The following is a 27,389-nucleotide window of genomic DNA, read 5'->3' as shown; positions in this document are numbered from 1 at the left end:
TGTACAGGGCCTTGGTGAGACCACACCTTGAGTATTGTGAGCAGTTTTGGTCACCTTATCTGAGGAAGGATGTTCTTGCCATGGAAGGAGTGCAGCGAAGATTCACCAGACTGATACCTGGGATGGCAGGAATGACGTATGAGGAGAGATTGGGTCGATTGGGCTTATACTCGCTGAAGTTTAGAAGAATGAGAGGGGAACTCATTGAAACTTATAAAATTCTAACAGGACTGGACAGACTAGATGCAGGAAGGATGTTCCCGATGGCTGGTCCAGAACCAGGGGTCACAGTCTAAGGATAAGGGGTAAGCCATTTAGGACAGAGATGAGGAGGAATTTCTTCACCCAGAGAGTGGTGGACCTGTGGAATTCTCTACCACAGAAGGCAGTGGAGGCCAATTCATTAAATATATTCAAGGAGTTGGATATATTTCTTAAGGCTAAAGGGATCAAGGGAGATGGGGAGAAGGCAGGGACAGGGTACTGAATTTGGATGATCAGCCATGATCGTATTGAATGCTCGAGGGGCCGAATGGCCTACTCCTGCTCCTATCTTCTATGTTTCTATGTGTCAGATTTTAACATGCAACACCACTGCATGTTAAAATGTGACACTGAAACTTTACTTATAGCGCCAACCACGAATGGACCCTGTGTCTGGATACTTAACATTACTTTTGTGTAAGCAAGTTATATCCTCACGTTAACACGGACAGTTATCTAGTTGTACTACAATAGCTATCAATAATCAAACATTATTGGTCAGTTTAAAGTGCTAGTCTAAACCCGCTTTCCCTCTCTTTTATATAAAAAAAGGATCTTATGCAATCAGAAATTTAAATTTTCACTTTACTGATGGCATTTTTACAGGATAAATTTTTGATGGTGAAAACAGTGTTGTCAAGTTTATTTAATGAGTCACAAGGAAACCCTTCCCCCTCCCCGTTATCTTTTCTTACCCCTGTTTTTTTTCACTATTGCATCTGCTTGTTCCCACAGGTCATGGCCATGAAGGAAAATTGAGGTGATGTTGACATAGGTGGAGGCCAGCTGATGAATCATGTGTGGAATAGCAACACTTCCACCATTACTGGCACTCGATCCTGGCTGGGAACCTCCGGAGCTGGCAGGGGATGGTGTCTGAGACAGTGGAGAAGGTGTGCCAGTACCTCTGAAGACAAAGACAAGAAATTAAGGCTGATCTTGTACGCAAAATACCCAAACATTCTTTTGTCCATTAAGGTTGTTCTTCTCCTTATCCTCCCCCACCCACTCTGAAAGTAACACTGCAACCGATTTCTTAAAATGTCAAACGAGAGGGTTAGAATACTCCACAACTCACAACAGATCAACTCTACAACAAAGAATTAATGGATACATGGGAGTATTATATACAGAATAATGGACACAAAACAATCTATCCATGAAGTCCAGATGTCATGCAAGGGAGTGACTGCAGGCTATTTAACTGCAGGAAGCAGTAGAGATAACAGGAATGACGATCACATTTTGCATTGGTGGATAATGAGCAATGGCAGCTCGTATATTCCACATAATTGGTATGTGGCTAAGTTGAAACTGAAGGATTAACGCTGTTGATGTAATGAGTGAATTTAGCTGGACTAATCCACAGTTGATTAACAGGGAAACATAGAAACATAGGAGCAGAAGTAGGCCATTAGGCCCCTCGAGCCTGCTCCGCCATTCAATACGATCATGGCTGATCATCCAAATTCAGTACCCGGTCCCTGCTTTCTCCCCATACCCCTTGATCCCTTTAGCCTTAAGAAATATATCCAACTCCTTCTTGCATATATTTAATGAATTGGCCTCTACTGCCTTCTGTGGTAGAGAATTCCACAGGTTCACCACTCTCGGTGAAGAAATTCCTCCTCATTTCTGTCCTAAATGGCCTACCCCTTATCCTTAGACTGTGACCCCTGGTTCTGGACTCCCCGACCATCGGGAACATCCTTCCTGCATCTAGTCTGTCCAGTCCTGTCAGAATTTTATAAGTTTCAATGAGATCTCCTCTCATTCTTCTAAACTCCAGCGAGTACAAGCCCAATCGACCCAATCTCTCCTCATACGTCATTCCTGCCATCCCAGGTATCAACCTGGTGAATCTTCGCTGAACTCCTTCCAGGGCAAGAACATCCTTCCTCAGATAAGGCGACCAGAACTGCACACAATACTCAAGGTGTGGTCTCACCAAGGCCCTGTACAACTGCAGCAAGACATCCTTGTTCCTGTACTCAAACCCTCTCGCTACGAAGGCCAACATGCCATTTGCCGCCTTAACCGCTTGCTGCACCTGCATGCTTACCTTCAGCGACTGGTGCACAAGGACACCCAGGTCTCGTTGCACTTCCCCTTCTCTCAATCTATTGCCATTCAGATAATAATCTGCCTTCCTGTTTTTGCCACCAAAGTGGATAACCTCGCATTTATCCACGTTATATTGCATCTGCCATGCTTTTGCCCAATCACCCAACCTGTCCAAATCATCCTGGAGTTTCTCGGCATCCTCCCACCCAGCTTTGTGTCGTCTGCAAATTTGGAGATATTACATCTAGTTCCCTTGTCTAGATCATTAATATATATTGTGAATAGCTGGGGCCCAAGGACCGATCCCTGCGGTACCCCACTAATCATTGCTTGCCACTCGGAAAAAGACCCGTTTATTCCAACTCTTTGCTTTCTGTCTGCCAACCAGGTCTCTATCCAAGTCAATACATTGCCCCCAATCCCATGTGCCTTAACTTTACATGCTAATCTCTTATGCGGGACCTTATCAAAAGCCTTCTGAAAGTCCAAATACACCACATCCACTGGTTCTCCCTTATCTATTTTACCAGTTACATCCTCAAAAAATTCCAGTAGATTAGTCAAGCACGATTTACCTTTTGTAAATCCATGTTGACTTTGTCCGATCCTGTCACTGTTTTCCAAGTGCTCTGCTATTACATCTTTTATAATGGACTCTAGCATTTTCCCCACAACCGATGTCAGGCTTACCGGTCTGTAATTCCCCGTTTTCTCTCTACCACCTTTTTTGAATAGTGGGGTAACATTAGCTACCCTCCAATATATGGGTACTGTTCCAGATTCCATCGAATGCTGGAAGATGATCAGCAAAGCATCAACTATTTCTAGGGCCACTTCCTCAAGTACCCTAGGATGTAGAATAAGTCAGGATATGTGGCAGTGATAATATGTATATTTTAGGTAATGCAATATTTAAAGTAGTGGTCTAAGGAGATGCACTAATTACCTGGCAACACAAGGAGATGGAGCTTGAGCTGTCCTGGAAGAACTCTAGAACACAAGACAAACACTCAATTTGCTATAAAAGTTTTGGGATCAGCAAAAATATGATTTTTTCCCCTCTCACTTTTCTTTCTTCCTCTTCTGAAGATGCTGACTGGTGTTAGGGTTTCTCATGTGCCAACTGCAATCTGATGCTTTGCTCAAATTGCCATTCTTCATCTATCAGCTTAGACATGGGTGTCAGCAACATAGGGCCATGGAGGGGCATTACAGCCAAGCTTGACGCCGTCACGTCTGACAGCCAAGCGTGCACTTTTGGGGAGGAGTCATCAGATAATACTCAGGAGCACGAATTCTCACTGATTTCACTCTCCCTCCACCCTAGCTGCAGTGCTCCCAACTCCTGCATTGGTTGAGATTAGCTAACGTAGCTCAGACCAGCGCTTGAACCAGTTACCTTCCTCATCTGGATGGTTTCATACCAATTAGTGCACATGGCAAGGTTATTAGTTTAAAGACTGAACTTTTGTCAACACTTCTAATGCATTAAGTGGTTAACTACGTAACCTGAAAAATGTATATTGGCACCACAGGAGAGCTGTATAGGTGGCTTACAAACCCACCCAGTTATTCACACCCTGTGCTTACCTTGAAATGTTCGGTTAAGGTCCTCGAGTACTTCAAAGCAGTATCTTTCTTAGATCGGAACATTGCCATAGAGAGGAGAGACTGGCAGCGGATACTGTTAATTACAAATTTAAAAAGGAAATTAAATTATGGCAAAAGCAGTTCTCAACACATTTATAGTTACAAATTGAAACAAGACAGAATTAGATTATAGCTATTACATTTCAACTTTAAACAAAAATCAGCTTTAGAAACAATTAGTAATTAAAAAAAATATTTCTAACAGATAAGATACAATTAGATGAAAAAAAACTACACACAGCTGTATGACAGCTCTGAGCCCAATAATACCATTGTGACTACGATCGCAGTGCAATATCCTCTCTTAATCTCTGCGGCATTCAAGATGGTTGACCACTACATCCTCCTCCATAGTTTCTCCTCTGTGGCACTGCCCTAGCTTGGTTGTACACCTATCTCTCCCAATGAAGCTAGCCTGAGATATGCCCTACAGCTCCATCTTCGCCAACCTTCCTTTCGTTATCTGCATGCTGCCCCTCAGCAACATCAGTCATAGAGGGGTCAACTTGTACATGTATGCTGAAGACACCCAGCTCAGCGCTCTGTCACCACCCTCGATTCTTTGATCACCACTAAGCAAATACACAGCACAGTGAACATCATGTCTCGAATGAGCAGTAACTTCCTTCAACTCAGCATCAGCAAGACCAAGGGAATCCTGTTCAACTCCTGCTGAAAAACGGTGCTTCTTAACCCTGACTCCATCCTTCTCCTTGGCAGCTCTCATGCTGAGCCCAGTATGCAGCCTCAATATTCGGTTTGATTCTGAGCTGAGCTTCAAATCCCACATTCAAGCCACCATCAAGACCACCTCTGCAATGTTGCCCGGCTCCACCCCTACTGCCATTGAAACTCTTATTCGCATCATAACTTCCGAACTCCATTAAAACACTCTCCTTGCCTGTCTCTTACGTTCCATCTTTCACAAATTGCAACTTGCCTAAATCGCTGCACCTGCATCTACCGCCCACTAAATGCTGCTCCACATCATCTCTGTTCTCACCAGCCTTCACTGCTTCCCTATCCTCTGATCCTCTTCTTCCGCTGCAGGTCCCTCCATGGCCTCGCCCTTCCCTGCCTCGGAAACCTCTTGCTGCCATATGCACCTGACTTTTGCATCATCTCTCCTGCTGCAACTTTCAGCGGTCTTGCTCCCACACACTGGAATACTCGCCCTAAACCCTCACTTCTCTCCATCAAGAGCCTCCTCAACCTATCACTCTTTTAGTTACCAACCTTAACCTTTTCCCCCCACTACTGCTTGGAGTCTGGGTATTTTCACCTTAGTGATGAACTTTGGGGCATTTTATTACCTTAAAAAGGCTCAATGTGAAGTGCAAGTTGTCACCTACCATAATACTACAAATATTTTTTCTACAGTAGTTGCTGATGAGTCAGTGAAGTTTTTTAGTTTCATAATGTATCTGTAAGGAAGTTACAAAATTATTATACTTATTTAAGTGGTTAACAATGCTACTTGAAAATGGAAATTGACGATAAAGCAGTCACTTCTTGCACTTTATATTAAAATCATTAATGACTAAAGAAAGTGATCAATTTGTTGACTAGATCAAGACATGAGAACACTTACTTGATCAAATCCACTGTTTCAGAAAACATGGTGTAAGCAGACTTTGGTGGCTGTGCCTCACTTTCCATGGCTATTCCACTCTCAACAAACGATAGGGCAGCATCCAAGTAGTTGAAAGCTTTCCCAATCTTGTCTACCTAAATTGTGGGGAAAAATAGGCTTAATATTAAGTATTTTTTAAAAACGTATTTAAATCCTCATGAGATTTAGATTAAAAACCTCACTGATTCCTGGTGTGTGCAGTTAGGTTCGCTCAGCTGGGTTAGCAGTATCAGCACTATAATTTGCCTCAGGACCCCTGGGCTAGAGGTGCAGGACTAAAAAAAAGTCTCTACCCCCGATTGCTGTACAATCCTTGCCAACTTTGTACATGCAGGGGTGTTGGGTTGAGGACAGGATCGAGCAGGGCTCAGTTCTGTTGCTCCTGCACATGACTCAATAGCTTGCCAACACACACCATCAAAGCACACACATAAATAATGGCCACTCAGGCACATTACCAGAGGATACTCGACAACCATATTCCTTCAGAAGAGGAGTGGGAGGAAAAAAACCATGGTAAAGTACAATTTGAGTTTAGAATCATAGAATGGTTACAGCACAGAAGGCGGCCATTCGGCCTGTCGAACCCGTGCCGGCTCTCTACAAGAGCACTTCAGCTAGTCCCACTCCCCCGCCCTTTCACCGTAGCCCTGCAAATTTCTCTCTTTCAAACACTTATCTAACTCCCTTTTGAAAGCCGTGATTTAATCGGCCTCCTCCACCAGGCAGTGCATTCCAGATCCTAACCACTCGCTGCGTAAAAAAGTTTTTTCTTACGTCGCCTTTGGTTCTTTTGCCAATCACCTTAAATCTGTGTCCTCTGGTTCTTGACCCTTCTGCCAATGGGAACAGTTTCTCTCTATCTACTGTCTAGACCACTCATGATTTTGAGCACCTCTATCAAATCTCCTCTCAACCTTCTCTGCTCCAAGGAGAACAACCCCAGCTTCTCCAGTCTATCAACATAACTTCAATGTAACTGAAGTCTCTCATTCCTGGAATCATTCTCGTAAATTTTTTCTGCACCTTCTCGAAGGCCGTCACATCCTTCCTAAAGTGTGGTGCCCAGAATTGGACACAATACTCCAGTTGCGGCCGAACCAGTGTTTTATACAGGTTCATCATAATTTCCATACTTTTGTACTCTATACCTCTATTCATGAAGCCCAAGATCCTGTAAGCCTTTTTAACCGCTTTCTCAACCTGCCCTGCCACCTTCAATGATTTGTGCACACATACCCCTAGGTCTCTCTGTTCGTGCACCCCCTTCAGGATTGTACCCTTCAGTTTATATTGCCTCTCCTAATTTTTTCTACCAAAATGTATCACTTCACACTTTTCTGCGTTAAATTTCATCTGCCACGTGTCCGCCCATTTCACCAGCTTGTCTATGCCTTCCTGAAGTCGATCACTCTCCTCCTCACGGTTCACTATACTTCCAAGTTTTGTCTCATCTGCAAATTTTGAAATTGTGATCTGTACACGCAAGTCATTAATATATATCAAGAAAAGCAGTGGTCCTAAAACTGACCATTTTATAGTTTAATCAATTAAGACTCTAATTGTGTCTCTAATCCATGCCTTTGTTACCTCTAGACTTGACTATTCCAACGCACTCCTGGCTGGCCTCCCACATTCCACCCTACGTAAACTTGGTCATCCAAAACTTGGCTGCCCGTGTCCTAACTCGCACCAAGTCCCGTTCACCCATCACCCCCTGTGCTTGCTGACCTACACTGACTTCTGGTTAAACAGTGTCTCGATTTCAAAATTCTCATCCTTGTTTTCAAATCCCTCCATCCTCCCTATCTCTAATCTCCTTCAGCACCCACCCCCCCACCCCCCAGATATCTGCACTCCTCTAATTCTGCCTTCTTTAGGATCCCTGATTATAATCACTCAACCTTTGGTGACTGTGACTTCTGTTGCCTAGGCCCAAAGCTCTGGAATTGTGATCTGTACACGCAAGTCACTAATATATATCAAGAAAAGCAGTGGTCCTAAAACTGACCATTTTTATACATTTTATAATTTAATCAATTAAGACTCTAATTGTGTCTCTAATCCATGCCTTTGTTACCTCTAGACTTGACTAGTCCAACGCACGCCCTAAACCTCACCGCCTCGCTACCTCTCTTTCTTCCTTTAAGATGCTCTTCTGAAGGAATTTGCCCTAATTTATTCTTATGTGGCTCGGTGTCAAATTTTGTGTCTTAAAATACTCCTGTGCAGCGCCTTGGGACGTTTTACGACGTCAAAGGCGCTATATAAATACAAGTTGTTGTTGTGTTAATTTTGAAGTGCAAAACATGAGCAACAGATCACAAACTATTGAAACAAACAATGCTTCTCTATGAAATAACAACAGAAAATGCTGGAAACACTCAGCAGGCCAGGCAGCATCCGTGGAGAGAGAAATAGAGTCAACGTTTAAGGTCTGTGAAGTGTCTGCACTCCCTCTATGGCAAGTATATCCTTCCTTAGGTAAGGAGACCAAAACTGTACACAATACTCCAGGTGTGGTCTCACCAGGGCCCGATATAATTGCAGTAAGATGTCTTTACTCTTATACTCAAATCCTCTTGTAATAAAGGCCAACATATCATTTGCTTTCTTAATTGCTTGCTGTACCTGCATGTTAACTTAGTGATTCATGTACAAGGACACCCAGGTTCCTCTGAACACCAACATTTCCCAATCTCTCACCATTTAAAAAATACTCTTTTCTATTTTTCCTACCAAAGTGGATAACTTCACATTTCTCCACATTATATTCCATTTGCCATGTTCTTGCCCACTCACTTAGCCTGTCTATATCCCCTTGAAGCCTCTTTGCATCCTCCTCACAACTTACATTCCCACCCAGCTTTGTATCATCAGCAAACTTGGATGTATTACATTTGGTCCCCTCATCCAAATCATTGATGTAGATTGTGAATAGTTGAGGCCCAAGCACTGATCCTTGTGGTATCCCACTAGTTACAGCCTGCCAACCGGAAATGACCCATTTATTCCTACTCTCTGTTTTCTGTCCATTAACCAATCCCATGATCCCTAATTTTGTTTAATAACCTCTTGTGTGGCACCTTATCGAATGCCTTCTGAAAATTCAAATACACCACATCCACTGGTTCTCCTTTATCTAATCTGCTAGTTACAAGCTCAAAAAACTCTTAACAGATTTGTCAAACATGATTTCCCTTTCATAAATCTGTGCTGACTCTGCCCAATCCTATTATTATTTTCTAAGTGCCCTGTTACCATGCCCTTAATAATAGATTCTAGCAGTTTCCCTACTACTGATGTCAGGTTAACTAGTCTGTAGTTCCCAGTTTTCTCTCTCCCTCCTTTCTTAAATAGTGTGGTTACATTTGCTATCTTCTGATCCACGGGAACCATTCTAGAATCTATGGAATTTTGGAAAATGACAACCAATGTATCCACTATCTCTATAGCCACCTCTTTCAAAACCCTAGGATCTAGGCCATCAGGTTTATCGGCTTTCAGTCCCATTAATTTCTCCAGTACTATTTTTTTTACTAATATTAATTTCTTTCAGTTCCTCATTCTCGCTAGAGCCTTGGTTCTCCATTATTTATGGGAAGTATTTTGCATCTTCTTCCGTGAAGACAGACACAAAGGCTGGAATTTTGCTGGCGCTCAGGGGGCGGGTTTGGAGGCAGGACATCTGGCAAAATCGCAAAGATTGACAGCGGGCAGGAAACCCGCCTCCAATCAATCTTCCCAAGTGTCGGGTCCCCGATTTGCGCATGGACCCGACACCTAGCGGAGGGAAGAGGATTATAGCCACTTATCTAGTCAGTTAAACAGGCTCTTTTTCAATTTTGACACTTCTACTTCAGGCTTCCCAATGTCTGGACACGTCGCCAGGCAAGTGTGGCGTATTGTGAGTCTGCTGTAATGTTTCTGCATTGATGACAGCTGCAGAAGTGGTGTAAGGGATCCAATGGTGCACTGGTGAGTTTCAGAGGTAAGAACATGTTGGGAAATTCATTTTTAATGCATTTAGACTTTTCTGCAGATAACAAGTTTTGAATTGTATGCGTAGTCCCACCTCATTGGGAGAACCTCTCTCACCAGTGACAGATCGCTTCTGTAACCTCACCTGCAGCTGCCATCTGTTCTAGCCTAAGGAGGGAGTCACTGGAGAGCCTGGGTGCAAGAACTTACCTGTGAACAGTCATTGTCAGTGTTTGCTGCACCTCAATGCTGTCAAACACTGAGAAATGAGCTCTGAAAGAAAAATTGTGCATGGTCCCTTTAAGAAAATCGGCAGATGATGCGTCATCAAATGACATTCATCTGACCGGCTTCGTCTTGAATTGGCTGGCAAGCCCGCAGGGCGGGCTTAACAAGGCCAATTGACGTAAAGTCACGTCTGTGGGCCGGATGTAGTTGGAGGCGGGACTGGAACCCGGAAGCTACCTGACCCGCTCCCGCCTCTGCCCACCTACCGCTGAAACCCTCATCCATGCCTTTGTCACCTCCAGACTTGGTATCTCCAAAGATCTCCTGGCCAGCCTCCCGTCCTCCATAAATTTTAGGTTACTTTGCTGCCCGTATTTTATACTGCACCAAGTTACGCTTGCCCATCATCCCTGTCCTTGTTAACTTACTCTGGCTTGTGGTTCCCCCAGTGTTTCAAAATTTAAAATTCTCATCCAGCTGTTTAAATTCCTCCATGGCCTCTCGATGCTTTCATGCTTTTCAGACCGGGAAGCCGCTTTCGGGCATTCAATCGTCTTCTTGATGACATTAGCTGGCAAGTTCTCGGTGAACTAGCACACACCGGAAGACCATGTATAGGTTGTCATCAGCTCACCTATTGGCTTCATCTCACCAACACCAGCCAAGAAGTAAAAACCAGGGTGAACCTGGTCCGGAAACTTGCTGGAACTCCACGGGGGAGCACAGCCAGAATATTCTGCACTACAACAGTGGCCCTAGTCTACACTGCTGCAGAATACTGCACTGCCTTATGGTCCTGCAGCCGCCACACAAAGATCGTGGACGTGCAGCTAAACGCCGCCATGAGCACAGTGTCAGGGACACTCAAGTCCACTCCAACTCAAATGTTCCCGATGGTCGGGGAGTCCAGAACCAGGGGTCACAGCCTAAGGATAAGGGGTAAGCCATTTAGGACAGAGATGAGGAGGAATTTCTTCACCCAGAGAGTGGTGAACCTGTGGAATTCTCTACCAAAGAAGGCAGTAGAGGCCAATTCATTAAATATATTCAAGAAGGAGTTAGATATATTTCTTAAGGCTAAAGGGATCAAGGGATATGGAGAGAAGGCAGTGACAGGGTACTGAATTTGGATGATCAGCCATGATCTCATTGAATGGCGGAGCAGGCTCAAGGGGCCGAATGGCCTACTCCTGCTCCTATCTTCTATGTTTCTATGTAACTAAGTGGCTCCCGGTGCTGACCCACCTGCCATTCACCACGAAGCCACCGTGCTCCGTGAGATGGAAAAAATCCATGAGTAACATCGACCTTCCCATTCAGGAAGACTTGAAAAACCCACCACGAAAGCGCTTAAAATCGCGCCGGCCATTCTGGGAAACAGCAGCCAATATTCATGCAGCTGGTATCGACCCACTATCCAGATGGATGGAATCGTGGGACACATGCAACATAAAGAACAAACATTTCATCACTGACCCAACAGCAGAGGTCCCTGGCTTTGACCTCTCTCTCGAGGACAGTGGACAGCGCTCACCCCAATCCGCACAGGGCATGGACGATGCAGCCACCTGCTCCACCAGTGGAAATGAGGGACAACCCAAAGTACGACTGTGGCCATGAGTCCCAGACCATGGAACACATCACATCAGCTTGCTCACTAAAATCTGATGCAGGAGGCACCTCATTGCTCCACTCGGCATCTCGGGAGGCCATTGAATGGACAGCCAACTAGACATCCCATTATAAGCTTTGTCTGTCAAATGAACCAACAACATGACCTCTCCTCTCTCTCTATCTATCTCAAACCTCCAGCCCCTTTAAAACCCACTTGTTGGTCAACTCTCCTAATCTTCCCTTTGTGGGCTCATCATCCCTTTTTTAATTCATGTCTCTGTTAATCACCTTGGGATCTAGGTGGCTGAAGGTGCTATATAAATGCAAGTTATGGTTGTTGCGGTTATTTTCTTCATAAGTAAGCCGAGGCTACAGAATCATAGACTATCACAGCACAGAAACAGGTAATCCGGCCCATCAATTCAGTGCTGGTATTTTTCTCTGCATGAGTCACCCAGTTTAAGCCATCATGAATACTCCTCATTCACTTCAATATTCCTTTTGTAAGCAACGATCTAATTGCCTTTTAAACAAATTTATGGACTCTGCTTCAAAAACAGTTTGTGGTTTAATTTCCGGTTAAATATTTTTTTCTAAGCTTTCTTTTAATTTATTTTGTAGTTATCTCACTGAGCAGTGAAAATACTCTATTACTATATCATAGCCTTTCAAAATCTTGAAGATCTCTACGGGTTATTATATAACCTTCACAGCTCTAGTTGAAAAAAAAACATACTGTACAAACTTTTCAGATCTCTTTTTGTAACTAACTTCTCACCCCCAGTAATGGCCTCATGACTCTATTGTGCACCTTTCCATTTCTTTGATATCTCTGCTAAAGTAGGTTTACATGGTCTATGTAAGAAGTGAATGTGATGGGCCGAATGGTATTTTCTTGTGTGTTTTAAATGTTCTTAAGATTCAGGCTCTCTTCTAAATCATTAAAAAACTGCCAGCTAATCAAGCAAGAAACAGTCAACCAAAACCTAATACAGCAAATTTGATGCTTTGTTTCCCCACAATTCTGATAACGTCACCACTAGTAACTTACCATGACATCAGCCTTGTGCTTTATTTTTTTGGCTTCCCGCAAGTGGTGCTCTACTGGATATTGCCTTAACAAAAAGGGGTTAGAGGTCAGTATGAAGTTATAGTCCGACTAGGTTATACTTTACAGCATGTTTTGGTGCTATGGAAAAGAACACAATGAAATCAAAATAAATTACTTGTCATCAAACTTGAGTAGAGGCCTTGTTGGTTTGGAATTTCCATTAGAGAGGGAGTGTTCTAGAGTGGTATTACTGGCAGTACCCTGGCAAGACACCTGTGGATAAGAAAGTTTTACAGATGTTCATTTTAATCCTTTCAATGTCATAATTGTAAAATGAAATATTCCATCATGCTTCCATGAGCAAATAGACCATATGATATGGTACTGACCCACAAAGAATAGGAAGGTCCCATGTTCATAGAATCATAGAAATTTACAGCACAGGAGGCCATTCGGCCCATCTTGTCCGTGCCGGCCAACAAAGAGCTATCCAGCCTAATCCCACTTTCCAGCACTTGGTCTATAGCCTTGTAGGTTGCGGCACTTCAAGTGCATAGCCAAGTACTTTTTAAATGTGATGAGGGTTTCTGCCTCTACCACCCTTTCAGGCCATGAGTTCCAGACCCCCACCACCCTCTGGGTGAAAAAATATCACCTCAAATCCCATCTAAACCTCCTACCAATTACATTAAATTATGCCCCCTGGGTATCAACCCCTCTGCCAAGGGAAATAGGTCCTTTCTATTCACTACCTAGGCCTCTCATAATTTTATACACCTCAATTAGGTCTCCCCTCAGCCTCCTCTGTTCCAAAGAAAACAACCCCAGCCTATCCAATCTTTTCTCATAGCTAAAATTCCCCAACCCAAGCAACATCTTCGGAAATCTCCTCTGCACCCTCTCTACTGCAATCACATCCTTCCTGTAATGTGGTGACCAGAATGGCACACAATATTCTAGCTGTGGCCTAACTAGTGTTTTATACAGTTCAAGCATAACCTCCCTGCTCTTATATTCTATGCCTCGGCTAATAAAGGCAAGTATCCCGTATGCCTTCTTAACCACCTTATCTACCTGTCCTGCAACCTTCAGTTATCTGAGGACATGCACTCCAAGGTCCCTTTGATCCTCTGCACTTCAGTGTCATACCATTTATAGTGTATTCCCTTGCCTTGTTAGCCCTCCCCACATGCATTACCTCACACTTCTCCAGATTGAATTCCATTTGCCACTGTTCTGCCCACCAGACCAGTCCATTGATATCTTCCTGCAATCTACAGCTTTCTTCTTCATTATCAACCACACAGCCAATTTTTGTATCATCTGCAAACTTCTTAATCATGCCCCCTACATTGAAGTCTAAATCATTGATGTATACCACAAAAAGCAAGGGACCTAGTACTGAGCCCTGTGGAACCCCACTGGAAACAGCCTTCCAGTCACAAAAACACCCTTCGATCATTACCCTTTGTTTCCTGCCTCTGAGCCAATTTTGGATCCAACTTGCCACTTTGCCTTGCAGCCCATGGGCTTTTACTTTCGTGACCAGTCTGCCATGTGGGACCTTATCAAACGCCTTGCTAAAATCCATATAGACTACATCAAACGCACTGCCCTCATCGACCCTCCTTATTAACTCATTACCTTCTCCAAAAAGTTAAATCAAGTTAGTCAGACACGACCTTCCCTTAACAAATCCATGCTGACTGTCCCTGATTAATCTGTGTCTTTCTAAATGAAGATTTATCCTGTCCCTCAGAATTTTTTCCAATAATTTTCCCATCACCGAGGTTAGGCTGACTTGCCTGTAATTACTCGATCTATTCCGTTCTCCCTTTTTAAACAATGGTACAAAGTTAGCAATCCTCCAACAGCACACCTGTAGCCAGAGAGGATTGGAAAATGATGGTCAGAGCCTCTGCTATTTCCTCTCTTACCAGTCTGGGATACATTTCATCCGGGCCTGGGGATTTACCCATTTTCAAAGATGCTAAACCCCTTAATACTTCCTCTTTCTCTATGTTTATTTCATCTAATATTTCACACTCCTCCTCCGATTGCAATTTCTGCATCGTCCCTCTCTTTTGTGAAAACAGATGAAAAGTATTCATTAAGAACCATACCCATGTCTTCCGCTTCCACACACAGGTTACCTTTATGATCCCTAATAGGCTCTACTCTTACTTTAGTTATCCTCTTGCTCTTAATGTATTCTTAAAACATCTTTGGGTTTTCCTTGATGTTACTTGCCAATATTTTTTCATGCCCTCTCTTTGCTTTCCTAATTTCCTTTTTAATTTCCCCTGCACTTTCTATACTCCTCTAGGGTTTCTGCAGTATTGAGCCCTTGGTATCTTTCATAAGTGTCCCTTTTTTTCCTTTATCCTTCCCTATGCCCCTTGACATCCAGGGAGCTCTAGATTTGTTAGTCCCACCCTTTTTCCTTAAGGGAACATACTTGCTCTGAACCCTCACTATCCAACTCCTTGAATGCCTCCACTGCTCTGGCACTGATTTACCTTCAAGTTTCTGTCTCCAGTCCACTTTGGCTAAATCACATCTCGGCTTAGTAAAATTAGCATTTCCCCAATTTAGAACTTTTATTCCTGGTCTATCCTTTCCTTTTCCATAACTACGCTAAATCTAACTGAATTATGATCACTACTATCAATATGCTCTCCCACCGATATCCTTTCCACCTGCCAAGATTCATTCCCTAAAACTAGGTCCATGCCATGTCTGCTAAATTAGTAGATCGCAGGTAGGGCAGCAGTAGCGGCATTACGAACAGTTTCAGTGCACCTCTGAGGGAAGAAACCACTTTTTAAAGCCAATTACGATCCACTGACCACTGCTGAAAAGTGCACGTGTATGTGCTGGGTGAGGGCAGCTAAAAATGCTCCCTGCCTAGGTTCCACATGAAGAACAGCCACTTGGGCAAGACTGCAGAAGTCTGGCCAATACCCTTGGAATTGTGCCCTAACCAAGGGTCACCATCTTTGGAAGAGGAGGGGGGGAAACAGCGGGAAAGAAACAAAGATATTCCACGGAAACGCTGCTATAAGTTTCCAATTATTTTTGTCACATTATTTAATTACCAACTATTTTTATGAATAGCATCTTAAGCCATTTAAAAAATAATGATCATATTACACATTAGAAAGGAAACCTTTTGTAAACTGTCCGTACTTCAGTTATACTGTTACTTTTAAATCCATGAATCCTTCAAACACATCTCAATAATTCACTACAAATAAAAAGAAAAACTGTAAATCTGAAATACACAGCAGATCCAGCATCATCTGTAATGAGAAACGAGCGAGTTGCTGCAGTGCACCCTGTAGATCATTCATACTGCAGCCACAGTATGCTGGCAATGAACGGCTGGATACTTAACTCAGTGGCAGGGCGCCGATCAAGTGAACTGCTCTGTCCTCGATGGTGTTGCTGCAGCTGCACCCACCCAGGCAAAGTGTGAGCATTCCATCACACTCCTGACTCGAGCCTTGTACATGCGGCGAGGCTTTGAAGGGTCAGGAGGTGAGTCACTCTTTGCAGAGTACCTATCTCTTGTAGTCAGTGTTAGAGTGGCTGGTGCAGTTCATTTACTGGTCAATGGTGACTCGGCAATGGGAGTGCTATTGATGATCGGGGGAGATCGCTTGTTCGAGGTGGTCATTGCCTAGCACTTATGTGGCATAAGTGTTAGTAAAAGCCTGGATGTTATCCATGTCCTCCTGTAGGTCGACACAGTCTGCTTCGTTATTGGAGGAATTGTGAATGGAATACTGTGGAACTATCAGTGAACAGCCCCACTCAATAGCTTGTGACAGAGGGGAGGTCATTGAATAAGCAGCTGAAGATGCTTGGGCCCAGAATACCTCCCTGAGTAATTCCTGCAGCGATGTCCAGGGGCTGCAACGATTGGCCTCTGACAACCACAAATATCTTCTCGTCAGATATAATATGACTCCAACCACTGGAAGGTTTTCCCATTGGCTGCAGTTTTGCTGGAGTTCTTTCATGCCATACTCAGTTAAATACTACCTTGATATTGAGGGTAGTTATTCTCACCTCTCCTCTGGCATTCAGCTCTTGTGTCCATGTCTGGATCAAGGCTGTGATGAGCTCTGGAGGAGAGTTAATCAGGCAGAATCTGAACTGAGCATCGGTGAGCAAGCAAGGGATGTTTACCAGGAAAAGAGGCTTTCCTTTTAAGCAGCTTAAATTGTAAAAGCGAAACCAGCCAATTAAGCAAATTTCACAAATAATTTTATATCTATCCACTAATCTTCAATAAGGCACACCACACATTAAACTATACAGCCAGGTTCTAACTATGCCATAACCCACTTGATATTTCTTATCCCTGAGCCAAATGAAGCAGAGTTGGCATTCTTACCTTGCTTTTTAAGTGCCCTGACTGTTTATCCTCTGTTCTTTTGTGCTTGGAAGATAACGATCTGGATGAGGAGTTATTCTTGCTGCTCTTAACCTTGGTATCACTAGCACTCATTGTGGCGACTTGGCTGGAAGTACTACTTCCACTGTTCTGCCGTTTGTGGGCAACCTTTGCTGGTTTCTGTACAGGAGATGGAAGTGGCGGTAGAAATGGTTTTTCCTTCTCGGAGGAAGGCTTGGAAACTCTACGAGCAAGGATTAACAGAAATTTTTTGTTACCTTACAGTCAGCAAAGTAGAATTAGCCTCTTGCTCAAATTACTGGTAAGCATCATATTCTTAGATATTTTATCAAAAGTGAAAGGTGCACACTTAAGAAGGAGTCAGTAGTATTTACTAATAGCAACAGGATAGGAACCTCAGGATCATGACCAAATTAAAACACTTCCTGATAACAGACCTCTAGCATACAGGATGCCTCTTTCAACATTACAGTTATAGAATAGAACATCCACACTCAAATTGGAAATGGAAGGAAAAAGAGAAAAGCAGAGAGAACCTTCCATTAAAATCTCCTCCTCATACATAATGCAAAAGAGAACTTTGATGTCTTACTGATTTGCCAGATTTCAATTTAGAAAATATATTAACTGTGAAAGGTATTTAAACCGACATAATGTTTTTGCTTATTTTAATTTAATTATAATTTTGTTTCATAAATTAGTAACTGCCTTGTTGAAAGATGTGTTAAAATATACTTGTACAGCAGGCTCCTACTTATATAAACCCCCACCACAGAGGCGCAGTGGCACAGGCTCTCGGCGCAGTGGCACAGACTCTCGGCGCAATGGCACAGACTCTCGGCGCAATGGCACAGACTCTCGGCGCAATGGCACAGACTCTCGGCGCAATGCTTTGAAGCTAGTGTTGGCCAGTATAAAAATTCTGTTGAATCATACTTGATTTAAGAAATGCACATTTTGTTCCTGTCTCAAGTACTGACATTTTCGTACTATGATCTGCACAGAAATTACTTACAGTTCAGCAAGTTTGTGTGCTAAATATATTCAAAGCATATTTGTAGGAAGCAGTACTTTTAGCTGTGACTAGTGAATCAGCAATAGAGTTCAACAGGTGTCTGATGAGAACTGCTCAACTGTGATACATTAAATCTCTCTCTGGCTAATTTTAGAAATTGTGATACTAGATACACACTGTTTATGACTGGATTCCTTATGGCTTGAAGAGGACAACTTGTTTTCTTTATCCAGCCTTTGCTTTTTGCTCTCACTTGCTTCCACGTCACTCTGAAATAGGATATTTTAAAACAAAAAGAGAAAATCAACATGAAATACAGTAATTTAATGCATATATTTAAAATTAAAACTGCATTATAGAATAATTTTTTCCCCTCAATATTTATACAATTAATATAAAACCTGAAAGATCTCCAACTTAACACTTAAGAGCAGCCTGGTAGTTTGAATGGTTCTGCATGTGACAACGCCTCAGCAAATTGCAAGCTCGGAATCTGAGAGCTTGGGTGAGTTTGATCATTTCTCCATTGCAGTGCTGGATTTTGGACCACATGATCAATATGGAATGTCTCTCCGAGAATGGAAGATTACACCATCGTGCTTCTTCTCCTCTTCCCCCATCCTCCATGCCAATCACAGCAACATAAATATCTCTAGACAAATCCAGTCACATCACCAAAAGTGGAGAGAAACAACTGTAAGAGGAGAAAGAATCCTTGTATGGCAATCAGATTAACTTCATATACTGCAATATTAAGTTTTCTCTGTTCAAAATTAAATTGTCTGGAGCAAACAAGAAAATATGTTTTTTAATTCCCCTCTTCGGTACTTCCCAAGTGACCACATTTCCCAACAGAGCCTGCCAGGTAGCTGCTCGGTGTCCGACAGCAGCTTGGGGCAATACTAAATATTTCTTTGGGAGGCAGGGGTTGGAACGTTGTGGAGAACACTGCTTTCATTGCTGCATTTCACCCGATAGCACGTGATCAGAAATGCAACAGGTGGAACACAACAGGCAAGAAATCAGGGGTATAAGGCCAAATCCCACTAGAGCGCTGACTACCATCTCAATTAGTTTTCTTTACAAGTTTAGATTTTTGGGTTTATTTAAATCAATTATGAAATAATACCATTATAATTTGCTGTAAAATTTCCCCAGTTATTAGAATTACTATTGGTGTTTAGATTTCATTCCTCCCCCCACCCTCCCACAAATTACAAGCATATCCAAATTACTGTACATGGCTGACTACTTCATCAGTCCTGGTTGAGCCAAAATTTCCTCCAATTATTAGTCAGACCGAAGCCATTGTCTTTGGCCCCGCCACAAACTCCATTTCCTAGCCACCGATTCCATTCCCCTCCCTGGTTACTGTCTCAGATTGAACCAGACCGTTCGCAATCTTGGCATCCTATTCAACGCTGAGCTGGGCTTCCAAACCCATATCCTCTCCATCACAAAGGCTGCTCACCTTCATGCTTTTGTTACTTCCAGACTCAACTATTTCAATGCTCTTCTGGATGGCCTCCCATAAATCTAAACTTGCCCAAAACTCTGCTGGCTGTATTCTAACCCGCACCATATTCAATTCATCCATTACCCTGGTGCTTGCTGGCCTACATTGGCTCCCAGTCCACCAAGGATTTCAAAATTCTCATCCTCGTGTTCAAATTCCTTCACAGCCTTGCCCTTCCCTATCTGTGTAACCTCCTCCAGCCCTACAATCTTCCAAGAACTCTGTTCCTCCAACTGTGGCCTCTTGCGCACCTCCACTCCCTTCATCCCACTACTGGCGGCCGTGCCTTCAGCCGTCTAGGACCTAAGCTCTGAAATTCTCTCCCTAAACCTCTCTACCTCATCTCTTTGATCAAGCTTTTGTTTCACCTATCCCAAAGTCGTTGTCCTTAGCTCTGTGTCAAATTTTTGCCTGATTACGCGCCTGTAGACCAGCCTGTAGACCACCTCAGTTTTACTATGTTAAAAGCGCTATATAAATGCAAGTTGCTGTTACAAATATGATATAATGAGCAGTTTTTGATGGGGAAAAACTGTTTCCACCGGCAGAACGGTCAGTAACCAAAGGCCACAGATTTAAAATAATTGGCAAAAAAGCCAGGTTGGGGAAAGAAAGGGATATTTATTTTTTAAACACAATGAATGGTTATGATCGGGAATGCACTGCCTGAAAGGGTGGTGGAAACAGATTCAATAGTAACTTTCAAAAGGGAATTGGATAAATACTTGAATACCAAAAATTTGCAGGGCTATGGGGAAAGAGCATGGGAGAAGGAATAATTGTATAACTCTTTCAAAGAGCCAGCACAGAGCCAGACGGCCTCTTTCTGTGCTGTAAGATTCTATGCTTCTATGAATTGACACCTTGGACTTGTTAAAAAAGACTAGCTTGTCAACATAAAGTATTATAAATAGCAACACTTCCTGCCACTAATTTCTTGATAGAATTTTTTAAAAACTATTAAATGTTCCACAGTAATTTAACTTCATCATTCAAAACAGTTCAGTTGGTAAATGCATGCCCAAGTGTAGTACCTAAATGATATACACCAAGCAGGTGACCATGGTGCAGAAAAAGAGGGCCAGGATTATCCCTCCTGCTATCCAGTTATTTCTACTGAAATGTGTGTGTGGATGTCGAAAGAGAGAGTTTATTGGACTTTTGTGCAATTCCTCTCTTTCACTTAAAAGCCTTCCATTCACTGTCCCAGCTTACACAAGAAAAATGGCAACTTGGGCAAGGTAGTGGAGCCTGCTAGTGTGTGTGGAACAGTACCCCAACAAGAGTTGTCACATTTAAGAGAGATGGGGGAAAAGGGGAGAAAATTGCAGGGGAGCGGGGGAAGGAATGCCCCCTTACCAGCTACCACATCTAGGCAGGGGAAAAGGCCAGGCAGACAGCACCCCTTGCCCAAACTTTAAAAGAATACCTCCCTTACTACTGGGTCATATTGCTTAGCCTATGTAAAACATTTTACCCCATTACTCAAACAACTGCTCAGGGAAGAGCAAGAACAAGGACATAGCCTAAACACTTAGAAAGTAATGCAGTTCCAGAGAGTTGCTTAAGGAACATAAATTTCAAAGTATCCCAATCCATGCCTCTTTTGAGCACATTACAGCGTCACTGCAACACTAGAATATGCCAATGAGATCCAAACAAAAAGGTCTAACAACTTACCGATAGGTAGGTCAACCACCACCTGTACAGAGGCCAAGCAGGCCATGCTTGGAGGCTACCCATTGGGGTACTATGATGTCTCTAAACCACTTCTGGATTTAGTCCCAGTAGCACTGGATAAATAAACATGCCCAGAAGATACAGAACACAGTGCTGCTACCCCAGATACCTTCGACTCCTTTGAAACTCTGACATTTCGCTTATGGAGCTACAGTGGTACATCTTAATAAAGCATCTTAAGTTGATTCTCCCAATATTAAAGGGTCTAATACAGATCTGGAAAGTTCACATACTCACTAAGCTGTTAGGACAGGGCCTGAGCTCATTATATTGATCATCCAGTCAGTGTTTAGATTGAGAGTCATAAAGGTAGAGCTCTACATTGTGCATTTCTTTGGGAAAAAGAGAGTACCTAAGGCTCCACAGAGTTATAGAGAATAAATGGTGTGGTAGAGAATAGATGGAAAGAACAACTTGATATATTTCACTTATGTGCTCCCCATTGATTGTATAAAACATCTATGAAATACACTGGGTTCCTCTGACTTTGTGAAGCTTCAGAGACTCCATTACAAAAAATGTTCCACTTTACATACAGGCCATGAAGGAAATAGCCTTGCACCAAGCAGTACAGATGCTGAAGCTTCTTCCTTTGCAACAAAAGACAGGAGAAATTTAAAAGCACTTTTACATTTGAATTCAGGGTCCCATGACTGCAATGTTCAAAATGAAAGTCAAAGGCTGCATGGGAATTAGTAGGCTTTTGTTGTTGGAAAGAAGTGAAGAGCAAGAAAAACAACTCACCATATGCTTTCTCTTGGTCTTGCTGGACACGCTTTCCTTGCTCTCCTTCAATCCATCCTGATTCTTCTGGCCAGTAGATTCCATAATACAGTTCTTGGATTGTTGGCCCTCTTTGCCAGACAGTGATGGGATTCTTGATAGCAGACTTAAATCAATTTTTACCACTAATGGCCAGTTACCTTTACTCTCTCTTATCGGGGACAGTAAACCCCCAACCCCCCTGGCGGGCAAAACCTGATCTTTGAGAATGTTGTCCTTTACCCGACTGACTGGTTTACTCAATTTAGTCCTACTTTCCTTTGTGATGGCTTTACTGGTGCTACTGTTGTTTTCTTCTTTGACCTTACCAGCAGGTTTATTAATGTTGGTGTGAATTTCGTCCCTAACCTGGCCACGAGGTTTGTCGATGTTGGTCTGGGTTATCTCCCGAACCTCATTAGCAGGCTGAAGGAGGGTAGTCCTGTTTACCTCTTTGACCTCAGTGGCAGGTTTGCTAATGTTAGTCTCATTTACGTCCCTGACCTTAGCAGCAGATTTATGGAAGGTAGTCCTGCTTATCTCCCTGGCCGGTTTACTGATATTCGCCCCATTTTCAACATAGTCCTGTCTCTGAGGTACAAGGGCTGCAGGAGGCAGGCATGAAGGTGGCTCATCTTTGTTGGAACCTTGGTCTGTGGACAAAATGTCTCGATCTATAAATTGCTTGGATTTGACAGCATTCTGGATGGGACTCTTGTGCTTTTTCCTTTCAGATGAAATCTTGGCTGAAGAGTCAGATTGCCTTTTCTCACGAGACCGCTGCCCATCTTTAACTTTGGCCTGTCCTGTGGTAGGCTGGTCTTTATCACCATATGTGCAAGGTTCATTTTCAACTTTAACTTCTCGGTTTGCTTCAGGCACAAGACTTTTAACAGGTTTGTTGGGTTGCTTTTTACCAACTGCTTGTTGCGGAGTGTTGACGTCATGCAGGGCAGGGGATTTCTGACGCTTGCTTTTACTCCGAGATGCTTCCTGTATAGTTCTTTTCTCTCTGCTGGAGCCAGTACAATCATGATCCGCCTTTGCTTCAGGTGTCTGGCTGTCCTGGGAATTGTGCCCATCTAATAACTCGTTGTGGCTCTCAGAAGGTATGGCTAGCTGGCTCACATTCACCCAGTTATCAAGTTGCCATTTGTTTGCTGGTGAAGGGTCAGGCTACAAGAGAGTCCACAAGATGAAACAAATCAGCTGTACTATGCTTACCAAACACCTACAGGCATTAAAAAAATACACACTAAGAATATTTTTCCAAACATTAACATTTACAAATTACTACTGCATTAGTTTAGTACTTCTATCTCCCACATAGTACTAGAACCTCAACCCAAATACAGACTGTAGATGGCAGACTGCCCACAAGTGCCTATTTCTAAAGCAAATAAACATGCTGGAGTTTCTGACAACTTTGGCTGCCGTTTTGTTGGGCTTGCACGCCGTGGTTTCTTAAAGTCAAGGTGGAACTGATGGAGGGAAGTTAGAAGTGAAATGCAGAAAAAAGAAAACACATTTTAAAATGGCAAAAAAAATCTCCATAGCAACAAAGATAAACAGGAGCAGCAGTGAACAAAAATGAGTCCTACTTACAACAGCAAACCAGAGTCAAACAAATGCATCGTTCTGCTCCTGTTTGCCACTATAATATAGTACCAGTTTCAGAACATTGGGAGAACTAGATGTGGCTTCAGACATCACTTTCCAATGATAGTAAGCAGGGAAACATAACACTGAAACACCTGTGCAGTCTTGCAAAAGCATCTCTACTATAATTTAAGCAGCATCAGACTTTTGCATCAAAAAATGGTTTGTCCTCTGCAGTTTTTTTTTACTCCACTCCATTTCCTTAGTCACAAAACTTAGTCAGTCGTCTTAAATTGGACACCTTGATGGAAAGGATTTAAAAATGAGAACGCCTCATGGTAGAGAAAAAGCGGGGAATTATAGACCGGTAAGCCTGACATCGGTAGTGGGGAAAATGCTAGAATCTATTATAAAAGATGTAATAGCAGAGCACTTGGTAAGCAGTGACAGGATCGGACAAAGTCAACATGGATTTACAAAAGGTAAATCATGCTTGACTAATCTACTGGAATTTTTTGAGAATGTAACTGGTAAAATAGATAAGGGAGAGCCAGTGGATGTGGTGTATTTGGACTTTCAGAAGGCTTTTGATAAGGTCCCACATAAGAGATTAGCGTGCAAAATTAAGGCACATGGGATTGGGGGCAAGGTATTGACTTGGATAGAGAACTGGTTGGCGGACAGAAGGCAGAGAGTTGGAATAAACGGGTCGTTTTCCGAGTGGCAGGCAGTGACTAGTGGGGTACCGCAAGGATCGGTCCTAGGACCCCAGCTGTTCACAATATATATTAATGATCTGGACGAGGGAATTGGATGTAATATCTCCAAATTTGCAGACGACACAAAGCTGGGTGGGAGGGTAAGCTGTGAGGAGGATGTCGAGAAACTCCAGTACGATTTGGACAGATTGGGTGATTGGGCAGAAACATGGCAAATGCACTATAATGTGGATAAATGTGAGGTTATCCACTTTGGTGGCAAAAACAGGAAGGCGGATTATTATTTGAATGGCAGTAGATTGGGAGAAGGGGAAGTGCAAAGAGACCTGGGTGTTCTTGTGCACCAGTCGCTGAAGGTAAGCATGCAGGTGCAGCAGGCAGTTAAGAAGGCAAATGATATGTTGGCCTTCGTAGCAAGAGGGTTCGAGTACAGGAACAAGGATGTCTTCCTACAGTTGTACAGGGCCTTGGTGAGACCGCACCTTGAGTATTGTGTGCAGTTTTGGTCGCCTTACCTGAGGAAGGATGTTCTTGCCATGGAAGGAGTGCAGCGAAGATTCACCAGGCTGATACCTGGGATGGCAGGAATGACGTACGAGGAGAGATTGTGTCGATTGGGCTTATACTCACTGGAGTTTAGAAGATTGAGAGGGGATCTCATCAAAACCTATAAAATTCTGTCAGGCCTGGACAGACTAGATGCAGGAAGGATGTTTATGATGGCCGGGGAGTCCAGAACCAGGGGTCATAGTCTAAGGATAAGGGGTAAGCCATTTAGGACTGAAATGAGGAGGAATTTCTTCACCCAGAGAGTGGTGAACCTGTGGAATTCTCTGCCAGAGGGCGGTGGAGGCCAGTTCATTAAATATATTCAAAAAAGGAGTTGGATATATTTCTTAAGGCTAAAGGGATCAAGGGATATGGAAAGAAGGCAGGGACAGGGTACTGAATTTGGATGATCAGCCATGATCTCATTGAATGGCGGAGCGGGCTCGAAGGGCCTACTCCTATCTTCTATGTTTCTATGTTTCTATATTTAAAAAAATACATTATGTGCATATGTATTTAAAGAAGCAATTCCAAAAAAAATTAGAAACACATTATAAATACATGCCCTTAGAGCAGAGAAAATATGATAGAGGTGTTCAAAGTCATGAGGGGTCTGGACAGAGTAGATAGAAACTGTTCCCATTGGCGGAAGGGTCGAGAATCAGAGGACACAGATTTAAGGTGATTGGCAGTAACCATTCTATGATTCTATGATACATGGAGTTAGATTGAATCAATTATCCTTAGATTCGAATACTTTCCCTTTTTATCGAAACCCCCCCCCCGCAAAATTAAATTTTCGAAAGAGAAAGTTTTGTCGATCAGTTGGATCTCCAGTGGCGTGGCTTACAGGTAGTCTCGGGTCTGGAGCTTAATTGTGACATTTATTTGCTAACTTGGTCTGTCCTTTAAAAGTAGGCAAATCTAGGTACTCTTGGTGTTACACACAGAAAGTAAATGGAATTAAGATACAGCTCAGCCATGAACTAATTGAATGGCGGAACAGACTCAAGTGGCTGAATGGCCCACTCCTGTCCCTATGTTCGTATGTTCCTAATTGCAGTTACCACTTTTTGAAAATTTCAGTCTCCAGTCAACGACTGATTTTCTAGGTTTTTAAAATAATAGATTGTTTTGCATCTGTGACTAAGTGAGACATCTGGAAGAAGACGGAAATGTAATGCAAGAGTATCCACTCTTACATAAAAATTCTTAGAAAGTCAAATATGAAGTTGAATTCTGAAAATTAAGCATCAAAAGTGAAATCTTATAGTCTGCAAATTAAGGAACCACTTTCCCTTTCACCATCTGTATCTACCTGCCGTAACTAATTCTATTGCTGTAACTGGGCTCCAGTTGTCAAGATGTAAAGTTACTACTGCAGGATCAAATTGCTATGTTTCAAGACAGTTAATTAATTTTGTTCAACAATCATATTATGTTTTAAAGGTTTACCTTCTCACAGTCACCATGTAATTTGGTATAAGGGAAGCAACACAGGCTCAAAGTCTAAGCATTTATTATTCAACATATTGTTTACTGCCTCTCATACCTCGGGAGTGGGAGCCCTTGATGCCCCTTCACTGTCACTGGAGCTGCTTTCACTCTCTGAATCAGAGCCAGAAGTATTCTCAGATTCAGTCAAGTTGTTTAATCCACCACTGGAATGTCCTGATACCACATTATCACTCTGGGGAGGCAGGGAAGCACTGTGGAACAACAAAACATTAAAGTCAGAGAGGGCAACGGATATTGCATGTAGTATTCAATGTGGTTTTAGCTATACAGAATCGTTCAAAGATTAAAAAAAATATATTGTTGCTTTCTTAGTACCAATGATTTTCATGATTTCACAATTAGTGGTTTTAATTGCCTAAAATAATTTTAGTTTGTTAATGTTTTTCTATTTACAATTTTATTTAGCTTTAGATATGAAATTATTTGTTTTAGTTAATGAAAAGGATTTATTTTTATCAACTATTTTAGCTATCACTATGGTTAACAAAAACCATGGTGGTAGTACATCAGATAGTGGATTCCAAGGCAAAATGTGGTGCTCTTACCAATCCCCCAGCCGAGATCAGCACAGAACAGAGACTGAACTAGGTCCGCGTGTATTGGTACCACACGATAAAATATATTTGATTTGAGCACACAAACCCATAATAGCCATAAAATGTACTTTCTATTTGCCCAGTTCAACACTACTTCAATATTATGGCAACTATGACAACTCATGCATCTCATCTTGGATTTAAAAACATGTTGCACCTGTGCGTGACAATGTTTTGAATAGGAGATCATTGCTGGAACACGATTACAGTTCAGGAATTGTCAGTCTTTAACAGCTTCACTGTTTTAACAGAACTGTGCATGACATGTTAATTCACAAGATTAGCAATTTAGTTAGCAAAGGTAACAATGTCGCAGCTTTTAGAAGATGGAGTTTTTAAAATTCAGGACTGGTGGACCAGGGTCACCATATAGTTGGTGGCTTATAGTCTAAAAAAACAGAATCATCAACATAACAAAAGAAAATAACCCACGTGCAGGCCTGAAAATGTGTCAACTTCTTCATATG

The 27,389-nt window shown here is 42.6% G+C and overlaps 1 protein-coding gene across 4 annotated transcripts in view; it reads right to left on the bottom strand.

The window, feature by feature from the left end:
* The window catches only part of LOC147123034 (AF4/FMR2 family member 1-like), a 179,247-nt gene that overhangs the window by 10,472 nt on the left and 141,386 nt on the right, over positions 1-27,389 (bottom strand). Inside the window, exons 10-20 of one of the 4 annotated variants that reach the window (XM_085963972.1) lie at positions 26,361-26,517; positions 21,924-23,117; positions 18,101-18,192; positions 16,888-17,131; positions 12,661-12,758; positions 12,486-12,549; positions 5,570-5,706; positions 5,331-5,402; positions 3,919-4,012; positions 3,275-3,318; positions 960-1,171 (exon numbers count right to left, since the gene is read on the bottom strand). In XM_085963972.1, coding sequence (XP_085820098.1) covers positions 960-1,171; positions 3,275-3,318; positions 3,919-4,012; positions 5,331-5,402; positions 5,570-5,706; positions 12,486-12,549; positions 12,661-12,758; positions 16,888-17,131; positions 18,101-18,192; positions 21,924-23,117; positions 26,361-26,517 — 2,408 coding nt within the window. Of the gene's footprint in view, positions 1-959; positions 1,172-3,274; positions 3,319-3,918; positions 4,013-5,326; positions 5,403-5,569; positions 5,707-12,485; positions 12,550-12,660; positions 12,759-16,887; positions 17,132-18,100; positions 18,193-21,923; positions 23,118-26,360; positions 26,518-27,389 lie in introns of those variants that run through there. The other 3 variants (XM_085963992.1, XM_085963982.1, XM_085964000.1) reach the window with 3 other exon arrangements.

Source organism: Somniosus microcephalus, chromosome 2 (genome assembly GCF_052327205.1).
Source record: "Somniosus microcephalus isolate GS21.2 chromosome 2, FLI_Smic_1.0, whole genome shotgun sequence".
NCBI classification, from domain to species: domain Eukaryota; kingdom Metazoa; phylum Chordata; class Chondrichthyes; order Squaliformes; family Somniosidae; genus Somniosus; species Somniosus microcephalus.
The sequence above is the reverse complement of the archived record's forward strand: the minus strand, read 5'-3'. Positions and strand labels throughout refer to the sequence as shown.